This window comes from Equus asinus, chromosome 6 (genome assembly GCF_041296235.1).
Source record: "Equus asinus isolate D_3611 breed Donkey chromosome 6, EquAss-T2T_v2, whole genome shotgun sequence".
In the NCBI taxonomy this organism is placed as follows: domain Eukaryota; kingdom Metazoa; phylum Chordata; class Mammalia; order Perissodactyla; family Equidae; genus Equus; species Equus asinus.
Genome location: NC_091795.1, coordinates 63,473,395 through 63,488,744, shown reverse-complemented (window position 1 = coordinate 63,488,744; position 15,350 = coordinate 63,473,395). Strand labels below are relative to the sequence as shown.

The following is a 15,350-nucleotide window of genomic DNA, read 5'->3' as shown; positions in this document are numbered from 1 at the left end:
AAGCATATATTTTACACACACACAGAGGGGGCGCCCACTAACGCGAAAGGGCAAGCCCAGACCTTATCCTAACAGCTCTCGTTTAATTCACACCACCATCTTCAAACGCAAATATTTTACTGATAAGGAAACAGGGTAAGAGGCTAACAGGTTAGGAGACAAGTAAAACGTTCCAAGCTCCCGAGTGCCAAAGCCATTTCAAAACCCAGTCTCTTTGACGTAAAGATAAACACAAAGGGTGGAGAAGAGAATGAATGGCAAGGGAGAAAGGCAAAGTTCTTCACAGGTCCTATCCTTGGCTGACTGAGGGGTGGGGAGGGGATCCAGAGTACATCGTCTCAACAGACACCCCTCTGAACATTTTTCTGGGCCATCCTCAGAATCCCAATTGACATCAACGGATCTGGACTTAACAGAGTGAGCGTACCCAAACTTAAATGTTTGTTGAATCCTGAGCAACCAGCAGGTCAGGCCCTGGCGAGCCCGCGAGGACGCCCGGCGAGGGGGCCCCGGCCTCGGCGTCCGCGGTCTGACCCGGCCCGGGTCCACAGGCATTCCGCGGGAGAGGAGGCCCTTCTGAGCGGCTCCCAGAGGAGCCGTCGCGGGAATGGCGGGACCTGGACCTGCAGCCCCACCCCAAACTGGGCCGCTCGAGACTCTCTACCGCAGCCTCAGCCGGCGGGCGTGGGGACAGCAGGGGACGAGCTGAGAGGCATAATCAAAGAGCACAGGCATGGAGCCCAGCAGAAACGGAGGAACAGACACAGAAAGTCCGATCCCAAAGAGAGCCGGTCCATCAGGGCAGCCGCTGGGACACGCCGGAAGAGTGGCGGCCGAGCGGCCGGGGGCGCCGGCGGGCCGGGGCACAGAAGCTCGCGGCTACTAGGGCAGTTGGCAGGGATTGCTAGTACCCCCGGGAGGCTCGCGAGCAGGGAGCGTTCGCCCGAGCTTACCTAACTCTCCCGCCCGCGGAAGGGAAAGGGGAGCTACTACCTCCCACCATTAGGTGCGACTCGCCGCCCTGAGACTCGCGCAGGCGCAGTCCTGTGGGGCGGAGACCCAAGGCCGCACAGCCAATCGCAGAAGTGGAGGGGCGGGCAAAGGAAGCAGCCCCGCCTTCCCGCTCCTGTTTATTCCTCCCGCGGCTTTCCAGGTGTAGGATAGGCGGGGCGGAGGGCGGAGGGACCGGAAGTGGGTTCTCGTAACCCGGAAGGGGGTTCCTTCTCTGGCTGTCCTTTTGATGTTGTCTAGCTGCTGCTCCTTCTGCAGCTAAGGGAGGCGTCGCGGAAGGATGGTGTGCGAAAAATGTGAGTTAATAGGCTGCTTCTGCGGGAGAAGGAGGCTAGACGAACCTAACTAGAGTTCCCCGGGAACTTTGCCCGTTGTTTGTTTTGCCTGCGGCCGCAGTGCTCTAATTCTAGCCTGTCTGTCTTCCTACTCTGCCCTTTGACCATCCTTACCCCTCCCCAACGACCATATAGTCGTGTATGTTTTGCATTCAGGTTGGTCTCAGTTTGTACCTCTTTGTCTATTTCCCTTGCTTTCCCCCAACCCCGGATCTCATCCCAAACAGCTTCTGACTGGCTCCCTTGCCTCACCAGACCCTTAGGTGGGAATGGGTCTGAACCGTCACTTCTACAGCATCTAGAGTAGCCAGGTTTAGCAGACAAAAATACCGGACGCCCAGTTAAATTTGGATTTCAGGTAAACAACGAATAACTTTTAGTGTAAGGATGTCCCATGCAGTATTTGAGACTTGGCTGTTTGCCGCTCCTTACTACCGAAAGTACTTTGTCCCAGAGGACTTTTAGGATATTCATTACTTAAAAAAAAAATCATTTTTCAATCTGAAATTTGAGTTTAACTGGTCATCTTGTACTTTATCGAACAGCTCTAAGTCAATATTCCATCCATTGGCTTAAATGCCTTTTGCATGAATACCAACAGTATGGAGGTGAGGGCAGGAGAGTCACCACCTTCAAGGGAGTCTGTGTAGACTTAACTATCTTTTAGAAAAGTCTTTCTTCCCTATGATTGCCATTCAGTGATTCTAACGCCAACCCTTGAGATTTCTAGAAAAATATCTGATGATTTTTTTGATCTCACAAACCGTTTATATGTTTAAAAATAGCCGTCACGTCGGCATGTCTCTTTTTCCTCAGACTAGACATATCTGGCTCTTCTGTGACAAGGTTTCAAGAACTCTTATCCTGATTACTGTCTAATTAACATGATCCAATTACTGTCTAATTAACATGATCCATTTTGTTTCTATCCCCCTACTAGATAAAACTTTGAACACAGACACCCATGAGTTTGAATAACACTTCTTATATTAGGTAAAAAAATGACCGTGGTTGAATTACTTTAATAAATTCTCAGTGTGCAGGGAATAATTTGGGGTTTCTATATTTGGAGACTGGCATTCAGGATGACCCTCCACAATAAGGCTTCAATTTATCTTTCCAACTTGATTGTTGCTAACCCTTACCCTCTTCGCACTTCAGCCAAACCAAACTATCTTGCATGCCCGTGTGTACCCTGAGCTTCCCATGCCTTTCCCCAGCCTGTGTCCTTTATCTAGTTTGTCTTCATCCTCTTTCCTCCTCTTTCTTCACAGTCCCCTTGCCACACACCCTCTCTTTTGCCTTTTCCACAAAGCTTTCCTAGATTTCCCTAGCCAAGGTTATTTCTTCCTCCCTGGAATTTCTCCTAGCTCTTTAGCTCTCAATTTATTTCAGCTCTCAATTATACTATTTATTTTCTAGCTTACGTTTTAGTTGAATGGTTCTTAACGTTTTTTGGTTCTCTGAGCTCTTTGAGAATCTGATGAAAGCTGTAGACTCTTACCAGAGTCTGTAAAAAAGTGGATATACAGAAGGTTTGTGTGCAGTTTCATCTTGTTCATGTCCCTCCTAAGGACTACTGTTAGAGATATCAGTGTACTGTAAACTCCTTGAAGTCTAGAGCTTTGTCTGATTTATCACTTTACTTTTCTCTGTACTTTGCACAATGGTTTATAGATCATAGATGCTTAGTAAATATTTATGGAATGAATAGATTTATCAGATTTGTTTAAAGTATACAGGTACATGAAAGCCTATTATAAACCATACTGTTATCCTACAAATTGTACTGAGAGTCAGTCATCCATTGCCCACAGTTAATCTTAAGTCTCGGTTCACTGGCCCTGACCCCAGCGTTAACAGGCTCCTACTGTAATATGCTTGCTGCTACCATTGTGAATTTTAAGCACAATGTAGTGTATTTATTAGATAGTAAATACTAATTCCCTTTGCTTTTACTGTCTTATTGTAACAGGTGAAAAGAAACTTGGTACTGTTATCACTCCAGATACGTGGAAAGATGGTGCAAGGAATACCACAGGTATTTTTTCCTTTTGGAACACAGAAATTGAATCAAATACTTCTTGGGAAAATGTTTTAGCTTTTATGTTATTTGTAAAATGAAACGTTGTTATATGTACAAACTATTTCATCTATTAAGCATTAAAGAATACTGGATTCCCCCAACAATTTAGTATCTTCTATTTAGTTCTCTCAGTTACATGTTGGGGTTCCTAATTTGGTAGATGGGAGACAGCAAAGTAATTAAATGATTTTCAAGCAATGAGTATATCATAGTAATTAATTTGATTCAGCTTAATTGGAGTTGGTATTTAATTCCCCCTCTTCTCACCTGATTTTTATATTCTTGAAGAAATTGTTTAAATGTTTTCACCTTCATAATCGTTAAATACAGTGAAGATGTTTTCAAAGGGAAGGAAAAGAAATACTTTTTCAAGGTCTATGGCACCAAAGTAGTGGCCTCCAGATTTTCATTAGATAGATTAAATGTAGATCCATTCCTAAAGTCCTACTTTGAGTCTGGGAAATAACATGATTGCGTTTTATCCAATTTTTTTATTGTTTTCCTAATAAATAATTCTTTTCTTCTTAAGTAGTGTTTTAAGAACCTGGCTGCTAAATAGGATCTTTGGTAATTTTGATATAGGCTGGTCTATTGGTAGGAGGTCAAAAAATTACATTTTTAACTAATTGATAAATGTTATATGCGTATATTAGGTGTGAAATGTGTGGAAATAACCTACTAAAACACATTGTATTTTGATATAGAAAGTGGTGGAAGAAAGCTGAACGAAAATAAAGCTTTGACCTCAAAAAAAGCAAGGTAGGTAAAGGAGCATCTATAGAGCAGTCATAAATTTCCACTCTTTTTAATATTAAGCGTACTGGCGTGAATTTGCCGTGCATCATTCTACTGTGATGAAACAATTAGGTAGTTCCTAGTATGCAAAACCAGGGTATCTGTCATAACCTGCTGGTTTCACCCCATTCCTCTTTACTGTATTAATATATGAGGATATTAGTGTTATTCTTTTTATAATTTCACCAGAAAACGACTTTTATATTTTTCTTGTTCTTAATTATCCTATAAATCAGAGGCAGAGAGAAATGTGGAAAGATCATAAGCTCTGGAATCAGACCTAAATTTGAATCTAGACTCAGTCGCTGTCTAGCTCTATGACCTTAAGCAAGTTAAGCCCGTTTCTTAGCTTTTCTGAACTTTACTTTTTTCTTGTGAGAATGGGAATAAAAATGTTTCCTGGGGCCGGCCCTGTGGCATAGTGGTTGAATTTGACAAGCTCCACTTCGGCGGCCTGGGTTCATGGGTTCGGATCCCAGGCATGGACCTATACCACTCATCGGCTGTCTTGTGCCAGTGACCCACATATAAAGTGGAGGAAGACTGGCACAGATGTTAGCCCAGGGCTAATCTTCCTCAAGCAAAAAAAGACGAAGATTGGCAACAGATCTTAGCTCAGGACTAATCTTCCTCAGCAAAAAAAAATAACAAAAAAAAGTGTTTCCCACCTTAAAAATAATTTTTGACACTATGCTTTATTATATCCTGTTGTAAAGATTCCATGGACCCTTCCAGCTGCCACCCCATTTCCTTGCTTCCCTTCACGGCAGAAGTTTTCAAAAGCCTTATCTACATACGTTCTTACTGTCCTTAAGTCCCATTCTTTCCTTCAGCCACTCCTGTCAGGCCTTTATCCCCACCACACCCCGAAACTGCTCTTGTCAAGATCACGTGCGACCTTTAAAACTGATGGCCACTTCTCTATTCTTACCTTACTTAACCTTTTAACACGTCTGTTTTTACACCCAATTTTATTCTCTTGGCTCTAGGACACCACACTCTCCTTTCTCACTGGTGGTTGCTTCTCAATCAAGTGCCTCTGGACTCAATCCTAGACTTTTTTTTTTGCTCTTTATAAATTTATAATCTCTCCTCCAGTGACTTTAGTCCACTGGCTTTAAATTCAAACAGTATTTGGGAGTTAATGACTCCCAAATGTATATCTCCAGTCCTGACTTCTCTGAGGTCCAGACATATGTGCAGCTACCTACCTGACTTTTCCGATCGGATGTTGAACAGGCAGCCTCTTTTTCTTGCAGTCATCTAATCACAGTCTTCTCGTCATTGCTCCACTGTCCAATCCAGTTGTGTGAGCCCAAAAGCTAGAATCCCTCACTGCTTCCTCCCTCTCCCTCAGTTCCCGTTCCATCGGCAAGTTCTTTGGCTCTAACACCAAAATATAACCTGAATCCACCTGCTTCTGTCCATCTCACCGCTATTACCGATTCCAAACCACTGTTATTTATTACTTGGATACTGTCATAACTTTGTCTCTCCTTGCTTCCTCTTTAGTTCCTTGTAGTTCAATCTCATAGTAAGCAGAGTGGTCTTTTAAATGACATGTAACTTCTTTCCTCAAAAGCCTCCGCTGGTTTTCCTTTTTACATAGTATAAAATCTAAGCCCCTTATCATGTTCTTACAGAGTCCTCTGTGATCTGGCCCCTCCCACCTCTCTGACTTCCTATTATACCAACTCCTGCATCAGATATGCCAAACCCACTCCCACTGGAAGAGGTCTGTGCTTGCTGCTGCCTCCTCCTGGAGCTCATCCCTCAGAGCTTACGTAGCTGGCTCCTTCTTCTTACTTGGATCTCAACTGAAATGTCACCTGCTCAGCGAGGGTCCCTAACCAGCATCTAAACTAACGTCTTTCTTCCCTCCCCTCATGTCTGCCACAGTATCCTGTTTAAAGTTTCTCTACAACACATACTACTATCTGAAAAGCTTACTTGTTTCCTCTTATTCTCAGTTTCCTCAGGCTAGAATGTCAGCTTGATGAGAGCAGAGGCTCTGTCTGTCCCGTTCACCTTTGGTATTTAGAACAGTAACCGGCACAGAGTGGGCACTCAGTATGTATTTGCTGAATAAATAAATACCTGTTTCATGACATCACCCCAAGGACTGGAAATAGTAATAATAATGATAAAGCTTTTACTACATACAGTGCCTGGCACATAAAGGTGCTTGTTAAATAGTTACATAAAACAGCACAGTAGATTTAATCTTCAGTGCAGCATCACACTGTGTATTGTTGACTGATTTATTGATGTCTTCTAAGACCATTCAGTTATTATTGACTAAGTAGTTATTTTTACAGATTGTACAGTTTTAGATACTTCCAGTTCCTTTATGCTCTCAAACTTACTCAGGTATCATTAATAAGTAGCTATTACTTTTGAGTAGTCTAAATATCTCACTTTGGAAAATGTACTACTGTATTGCGTTGAATCTAAGAGACCAAAATTTATAAGATGCATTATTACTTTAGGAAAGAAAAAGCTCTGCCAATGAATTGTAAGAGTTCAGAGATATTAAGATATGCATCTTAGAATAAAATATGGTTTTAAGAAAAAGTAATCTCCAGACATACAGGTCCAAACAAATTAGCTTATTAAAAGGAAGAGTAGTGTCTGTCTTCTTTTGTGGGGAGTAAAGTGACATTCTTTTGGGTTTAGAAAAGTTAACTTTTGAAAATGAGCTGTCGTACCCCAAGAGAAGAGATCAGGTCTAGGACAGTCTTGGTATTCGGTACGTGAGTATCATGACAAAAACTTCTTGCCAATTTAGGGGGAAGTATTTCCGCTAAAGTTATTTTGCCCTCCAGTTACTGTAAGCTGGCATTGTTATGTAGCAGAAGCCCTTTTATCCAAAGGGATTGGATCAGCTATTTGAAAATGTCAGTGAAAGTAGGCAATCATTGAAAGATACTCATACCTTATTTTGAGTTAAAGCACATAACTGTTCATGCATTTGTCGATCATTTGGCATTGAGACAGGGCTTTTGAGTATGAGCCTACTGATAAGAGTTATCATTTTCTCACATAAATCATAACCAGAATATACATTTCCGGTATCTTTAAAGTGGAACAAGAACTGATGCTGCAAAGGGCCAAGTGTTTCCACTTAGGATTTTCCCCCCATTTTTAACAATTGTCTTACCCATACCTATTTCAATAGCAATTTTAATGATTCATACTTATCTAGTCATCCTAAAGCATTCACTTAGTTTTTAATAGAATCAATCACTCTTTTTGCACCCACATTTCTTCACTTTCCTTGATATTTAATTTATCACACAAATAGATGACAAATACAACTGATATAAACAGGTTGGGGATTAAGTACAACTGACTCTTTATAAACATACAGCTTACGTGGAAGGGGCAGAGGAGGTGTGCAGGCATGTTAAGAGAGTAGCCAGCTAGACGAATGCCCTGCCTATCAATTGTAGAGTTTGATAGTGGGAACAGAGAGCGTGGATTAATCCCATTTGTTGCTTAAGTTTATTATTTAAGATTATATATTTTAATAATAATAAATATATATATTTTATATATTTTTATATATAAATAATTATAAATTATTATTATTATTATTGTTCCTTAAAAGATTATTTAAGAATGTTTCTATCGTATTATACATTTTTCTTCCTTTAAAAAAATCTCTAGATTTGATCCATATGGAAAGAATAAGTTCTCCACTTGCAGAATTTGTAAAAGTTCTGTGCACCAACCGGGTTCTCATTACTGCCAGGGCTGTGCCTACAAAAAGGGTAAGTTTCCTTTAATACCATTTTTCTATTTATTTCAAACCTACTTCTTTTGGTACTGATTTGGATAACATAGAAAAGGAGTAGCCTTTCATAAGTCCTGTTAGTCAAACGTTCTTTTTTGTAAGGCAAAATAAAACTTAGAATTTGTTCATAGTTAAAAGTATATGTTTTTGGGGCCGGCCTGGTGGCGCAGCGGTTAAGTTCGCACGTTCCGCTTCTCGGCGGCCCGGGGTTCGCTGGTTCGGATCCCGGGTGCGGACATGTCACTGCTTGGCAGCCATGCTGTGGTCGGCGTCCCACGTATAAACTAGAGGAAGATGGGCACGGATGTTAGCTCAGAGCCAGGCTTCCTCAGCAAAAAAAAGAGGAGGACTGGCAGTAGTTAGCTGAGGGCTAATCTTCCTCAAAAAAAAAAAAAAGTATATGTTTTTGGAGGCCGGCCCTGTGGCCAAGTGGGTAAAGTTCCACATGCTCCGTTTCAACGGTCCAGGGTTCACAGGTTTGGATCCCAAGTGCAGACCTACTCCACTCATCAGCCATGCTGTGGAGGCATCCCACATACAAAGTGGAGGAAGACTGGCACAGATGTTAGCTCAGAGCTAATCTTCCTCAAGCGAAAGAAGAGGAGGATTGGCAACAGTTGTTAGCTCAGGGTGAATCTTCCTCACACACAAAAATATATTTATATATTTGTTTTCTTTTTCTCTTTTCTGATGCTGTTAAATTATGTTTTAAGCTTCAGGAGTGATTTAAGTAAATCAAACCATTGGTATTAGATGTTTGATTGGTATTTTTAGTTGGTATTACAATTTGATTGCTCACATTTTTTTTTTGTTTCTTTGTTTTAGGTATCTGTGCGATGTGTGGGAAAAAAGTTTTGGATACCAAAAACTATAAGCAAACATCTGTCTAGATGTATTAATGAAGTTTTTGCCTTTCTATATGATTTTACTTTTTGTTTTGAATTTTTAAGGCATAACATAGTTCTTCAGGTTACAAAATAACGTGTTTTAAGACAATTAACTTTAAACCACGGAAGTTAATTGGTATTATTCTTTTGCTCTCAAGAAGTTCTGAACAGCAACAATATAATTAGTTTTCTGCCATAAGTTGTTATTTTCCTTACAAGCATCTTATCAAATTGGAATAAGTGGCAAATTTAACAAAAAAAAATGTTTTCCCAGTACTGTATGCACTTTTTATTTATTATTGTTCATATGATTCTTATTGTTCTCTTCTTCTACTTTATAGATATTGCAAAAGGGAGATTATTGATATTTTACTCTGATCTTGGCATCAAGACTTTTAATTTTTCCTTCATTCCCTTGTTGGTTGTACAGTTCTTAGAATCAGCAGTCCCTTAATTAATTGCAGTTTAACTGAGTACTTAAATATCTGAGACCATTGTTACTGAATTGTTCCTTCGTTATTAGCCCAGACCCAAATCAAACACAAGTTGTATTTATGATTTTTTTAAATTTGTTCTTGAAGCCAAATTGCCAGTATCTTTCATATGAGGACAAGAACACAAGGGACACCCCATATATGCCCAAAAGAATACACTGGATTTCAGAAAGACACATATTACACACATTTCTTTGAATCCAAACTGTCATGAAAGCCAGGGGAACTGTTCATCCACGATGATGTGTAATGAAAATGAATCATCACTCTTTGGGAAAGCTCTTTGAAGCAGAAACCAAACTTTTTTTTTTTACCTTTTCCCTCGCCCCTGCCAAAAAAAAGAAATAAATAGAACAAAGCAAACATTTTGACTTTTTTTAAAATATATATATAAATGTAATATAGACTGTTGAAAGACTGCTTGAGGTTTCAAAGATTCTCCTTGTGCTTTGTGCTGCCTTCAGAGGTTCAGGGCTTTTGAAACCTGTATCCTACTATGGGAGACCAAAAAAGTATTCCCTATTGCCAAGTGCAGTATGTATAAACACGTATCACTATAAAATTTGCGCCAGCCCTGGTGGTCTGGGGGTTAAGATTCAGTGCTCTCATTGCTGCGGCCCCGGTTGTTTCCTAGTCAGGGAACCACACCACTCGTCTGTTGGTTGCCATACTGTGGTAGCTGCATGTTGCTGTGATGCTAAATGCTATGCTTCTGGTATTTCACATGCCAGCAGGGTCACCCATGGTGGACAGGTTTCAACAGAGCTTCCAGACTAAGGCTAGGAAGAAGGACCTGGCCAGCCTCTTCCAAAAAAATTGGCCATGAAAACCCTATGACTAGCAGGGGAGCATTGTCTGATAGCGCAGGAAGATGAGAGGATGGCACAAAAAGACCAGGCAGGGTTCAGGTCTCCTGTACACAGGGTCACTAGGAGTCGGAAATGACTTGACGGCACTAACAACAAATAAAACGTATAGAGTAGATAACATGATGATATACATAGTATAGATATTGATTTTTATTTGTTTTAAAAGTATGAAAGTAAAGTTTCAAGTTTCATTTATAAGGTTTTTTAAATAGTGTTTTTCTAGGTTACATTGTTATTCATATCCAGAAAGATCACAAGGATAATACAAAATATAATAAACAACAATAGCTCCAAGGGCAAGAAGTATCTTCTCATGCTTTAATCAGTTTGGGATTTTAAATTAAAATCAACACAGGGGACGACCTATAATAGGGCCCAGTCAGAGAGTGGCCCAGAACCAGTAAAAGTTGGGTTGGTCAACTTTGGAAGAGTACATTTCTTCGATATCAACTGGGACCTGGACTTCCCTGGCTTATATTTCATGTTCATGCCTTAAGTAGCTTCCTTCCATAAGTGATCCAGTGGCCAGACTCAAGTTCTCCTGGGGAGATTTTTGTTAGTATTACACCTCAGAACAGAATATAATTATTGTAAATCTTCATATTGTTGAAATAATGATATGACTGCCATAAATTGAGTGGAAGTTATTAGATGAGAAAGAAAATCCCAAAACAAACATGAACATAACATATTTTTTAAAAGAAGGCATAAAAACAAACTAACAATAAATAAGATGACAGAATTAAGGCCAAACAGCTTTTATCAAACTAAATGTATAAGTGATGAAATAAACTTTTTTAAATCTCAAATTGTGTTTATAAAATATATATGTTAGAAACAAATACCAATAAAACGCTTCTTAAGTGCATTCATTTGAATATGCACCCATCAAAATGAAGTAAGAATTATATATGTGTATACATATAGAAAGCATCTGAAAGCTATTAGTAGTCTTTTTCTGTGGAATGGAACTGAGGGTTGAGAAAAGAGACTTTACTCTTTACAGCCTATGCCAGCCACATAATACTTTTTAGCTTCAAGTTCCCTTATCTGGGGGAGCAGGAATACTGATAATTTTAGTATCCTAGAAATGTATAGTTACTTTCACTTAAGTGTATATATTTGTTTTGAGAATTTTAAGCAGAAGAAATACGTACATTTTTCTGCACTTTGACTTTTTAAATGTTTCTCATATTTGCTTTACCATTTTCTGTCTCGTGTTATATATTTTTTCCTTGTCCCATTTGCAAGTACGTTGCAGACATACACTTTACCCTTTAATGCTAGATATGTACTTCATAAGCTCAGGCATACTAAATAGAGTTATCAGATTCAGGAATTTAACATTGGTACAATACTTTCATCTAATTTATAGTCCCTATTTCGATTTCATTTGTTGCTCCATTGGTAATGTTTTTTTCAGCTACAGGATCCAGTCCAGGCTCACATGTTTCATTAGCATGACTCTTTAATCTGGAACAGTTTTTCAGCCTTTCTTTGTGTTTTGTAGTATTGATATATTTAAAGAATATAGGGCAATTAAATTAAGGAATATTCCTCAGTTTAGGTTTTTCCAGTGTTTCCTTATGGTTAGATTTGGGTTATACATTGTGGGCTGAGATACTATGAGTGATGTGTGCCCTGGTGTCAAATCCAGACTTACAGAATGTCCCTTTGCCTCTCATTGATGATGTTCTTTTGATTGCTTGGGTCAGATCTTGTCCAGTTTCTCCACTGTATAGTTACTGTTTTTCCTTTTGTGATTAGTGGATAATTTGTGAGGAGAAATTTTGAGACTATGTTGATATTCTATTCCTCATCAAACCTGCCCCTCCTTGATTTAGCATGCTTTGATGTTTGCAAAATTATAACTTTCTAACTAGATCATTCTTTCTGTATTAATTGTCATTCTAATCTGTGTAAGAGGTTTCTCTATCTACTTACCAGTATAGAATAAATGCTTTTTTTTCTGACCATTTGAGGGTTAGTTACAGATATGATGCCTCTTTACTCCAAATACTTGTGTGTATTTCCGCAAAACAAAGGTATTTTCTTAAGTAACTGCAGCGTAATTATCAAAACCAGAAAATTAACGTTAGTATGATACTATTATCTAACCTTTCACATATTTCACTAATTTTTCGAGTAACGCCATTTGTTTTAAAAAAAAAAAAAAAAGACTGGTCTAGGATCCAATCCAGAATAACCTGTTGCATTTAGTTGTCATGTGTCTAGTCTCCTTTAATCTAGAACAATTCTTAAATCTGTCTTTCAAAAATGTCAAGGTCATGAAACACATAGGTTGGTTATTTTATAGAATATCTCCTAATCTGAGTTTTTCTGGTGTTTCTTCATGATTAGATTGAATTTAAGCATTTTTGGCAGGTAGAGGAGATGCTGTGTCCTTTTCAGTGTGTCATACGATGTCGGTTGTCCCATTACAAGATGTTAGTTTTGATCGCTTGTTTTAGGTGGTTCTGCTAGATTTTTCCACTGTGGTTTCAGTTTTTTTCTATTAAGCATTTTGTAGGGAGATACTTTGAGACTATAAATACACTGTTTCTCAGCAAACTTTCACACAGTCATTTTAGCATCCAGTGATGTTTCTTGACTGAATTAATTGTTACTTTGATGGTTACCAGATGGTGGTTTTCCAATTCTCTCATTCCTTTTACATTTATTAATTGGCATTCTACCTTAAGGAAAAGCTTTCTCTTTTTTCAGCTTATCTTAGTGTGAACTCATGGATTCCTGTTTTATTCAGTCTTTTACTCTCACTTGTTTTGATGTCAAATTATCCCATATTTGGCCAGTGGGAGACCTTTCAAGCTGGCTCTTGGGTCTTTTTGACATGTTATTACCATTCTTTGAGAAATTCCTTACTTTCTAGCACAAGATGTTTCTGGTTTATCTCGTGGGTTTCTTTTTTTTCCCCACCCAGCCCTTGAATCAGCCATTTCTCCAAAGATCTCTAGTTTCTTTTAGTGGAGAACAGTGTTTAGATACTAAGATCCAGGGCTGCTGGGTTGTCATTGCCTCTAGGCCCCTTTAACAGAAAGAGGTAGGAAACATACATCTTAGAAATCACAAGTTTATTGATATCTCCAATTACAGTCCGACCCTGCAGGGTTCTTCCTTGCCTCTCCCCATTCCATATTTGGATCTTCCACAGTGAAAACTCTGGCTCCTAACATCATCAGTATAATTACTCATTTGCAAAACTCTGCATTTTTTAAATATTGGTCATGTATTTTGTAATTAAAAATAATTTTAAGTTTTAAAAAAAATCTAGGTTAGTCCACAGAAGAATTACACATGTAAATGTCATCCATCAGTCTGTTATTACAGAATAAAAAAGCTTGGAAACTTCTGTGTATCTGCTGCCTCCCAGATAAATTTTGCAAATGAGCAAATAGTATTAAATACTTCTTTCAACTCAGCTAACATTTATTGGAACTCTTCTTTCTCATCTCTAGTCATACTGCTGTTATTGGTTCCAAAATCTTTGCTGATAAACAAGAACCTGATACACAACCCATCAAATTACTGTAAACTGTAAAAGTAAGGTGTGACAATAGGAACAAGGCAAAAACTAAAAGAATATTGACTAAAGAGAGAGGCTGGTTCAAAAGCAAAAATTCTGGCAAAAAAACCCTAGAAAGTAGACTAAGATGGTACTAGAAGAATGGAAATGAAGGGACAAATTTGAAAGATCTGATAAAAGAAGACTTGACAGGACTTGTTGACTAAATATGGGGGGCAAGGGGAAGGAGGTGAGTCACCGTGGGTCTCATTTAGATGTAGGTTTCTCCACCAGATGGCGATAGTGTTCTTTCTTGGTTTTTAATTTTCCGTCATGCTAAAAGATTTGCAATTTTAGCAACTTAAAGAGCAAATAGATGGACTTAAGTTTCCAACAACATTATGAACAAGATAGCCAGAGAAACTTAGCCTACAATAAAAATCCTAGAAAATATTTATTTACATATGTACATCTCATGTAAGTATACAAAACTGATATATGTATGTAGTTTTAAAATATGGATATAGTTAAACTCGCGAGAAAGTAATGATGATCCTCAGAGACCAGAAACAAAGGGAAAGTATAAATTCAAAGGGTAAACTAGCACCAAATCCAGTGCTTGTCTTAAGGAGTATTTGCCAATCTTGCAAGAGTCTAAAGCCTGTATTGTAAAAGACATCGAATGCGTGGAAGACAAAGCCCAGGACGTGAGAAAAGTGGGGAGTTTAGAAGAGAGGTATGTGCATAAAGCATGGAGCCCTGCAAGGTGACGGTTTCAGTGGGTTTGCTAGAATACCCCCACCTATCCACAGAGAAAGGCAGTGGAGATACTTTCTTATCTTGGCCTTAGCCCTGGGAAGATGGGGAAAAAATATAAATCTTTCCAGAGACTTCAGCACAAAGATTCAGAGACAAAAAATATGAAATAAAAATTGAGACATGAAAGGTAGAGGAAAAGGTCTGACATACATCCAAAGTTTTAGAACAGATAATATTTCATTTTTTTCGTAATAGTTTTGTAAGAACAGACATGAAATAGACATTTTTAGGCAAGCAGATAAGTTTACAACCAACAGATCCTTGCTAGAGAACATTTCAAAAGCAGACTTCAGGAAGAAAGACATGAGCTCAAAGGAAAACATGAAATGTAAGAAAGAACGATGAGTCCCAGAAAATGGCAAGTATATAGTCTATAGACAAACATTGATTATGTAAGGTGATAATATCTCATTTGTGAGGTTAATAAGAACTAAAATACTAGAAAATAATAGAATATAGTTTGATTGATTGGATTAAGTATTCAAGAAGGAAAAGATATCGACAACCTTTAAACTTGGTCAAGTTAAAAATACATGTTAAAATTTCTTAAATAACAAAGAATAAAATAGAGTACATAATTTCTAAACCAGAAGTATGCAGAATGAAGGAAAAAATATTAATCCAAAAGAAGCCAAGAAAGGAAAGGGGAAAAAAATACAGAGAAAAGAAGGAGGAAATTAATCTAAATATATCTCTAATCACAATCAATGTGAATATACTAAATTTTCCAGTTAA

The 15,350-nt window shown here is 38.6% G+C and overlaps 2 protein-coding genes across 3 annotated transcripts in view; one reads left to right on the top strand and one right to left on the bottom strand.

The window, feature by feature from the left end:
- Nucleotides 1-1,087, bottom strand: part of PIGF (phosphatidylinositol glycan anchor biosynthesis class F) — a 32,686-nt gene extending 31,599 nt beyond the window's left edge. Inside the window, exon 1 of one of the 2 annotated variants that reach the window (XM_014833237.3) lies at nt 954-1,087. The gene's annotated coding sequence lies outside the window, so the exon portion shown is untranslated. Of the gene's footprint in view, nt 1-427 lie in introns of both variants that reach the window. The other variant, XM_014833242.3, reaches the window with a different exon arrangement.
- An 8-nt stretch (nt 1,088-1,095) lies between these two features.
- Nucleotides 1,096-13,643, top strand: CRIPT (CXXC repeat containing interactor of PDZ3 domain). The gene is made up of 5 exons (XM_014833250.3): nt 1,096-1,307; nt 3,322-3,387; nt 4,137-4,191; nt 7,897-8,000; nt 8,849-13,643. Exons 1-5 carry the CDS (start codon nt 1,292-1,294, stop codon nt 8,911-8,913), a joined length of 306 nt encoding a protein of 101 aa, XP_014688736.1. The 5' UTR covers nt 1,096-1,291; the 3' UTR covers nt 8,914-13,643.
- The last annotated feature ends 1,707 nt before the right edge of the window (nt 13,644-15,350 follow it).

Coding starts and splice junctions, on each gene's coding strand:
- CRIPT (XM_014833250.3), top strand. Junction 3,388..4,136: donor TGGTGCAAGGAATACCACAG/GTATTTTTTCCT, acceptor ATTTTGATATAG/AAAGTGGTGGAAGAAAGCTG. Junction 8,001..8,848: donor GGGCTGTGCCTACAAAAAGG/GTAAGTTTCCTT, acceptor TCTTTGTTTTAG/GTATCTGTGCGATGTGTGGG.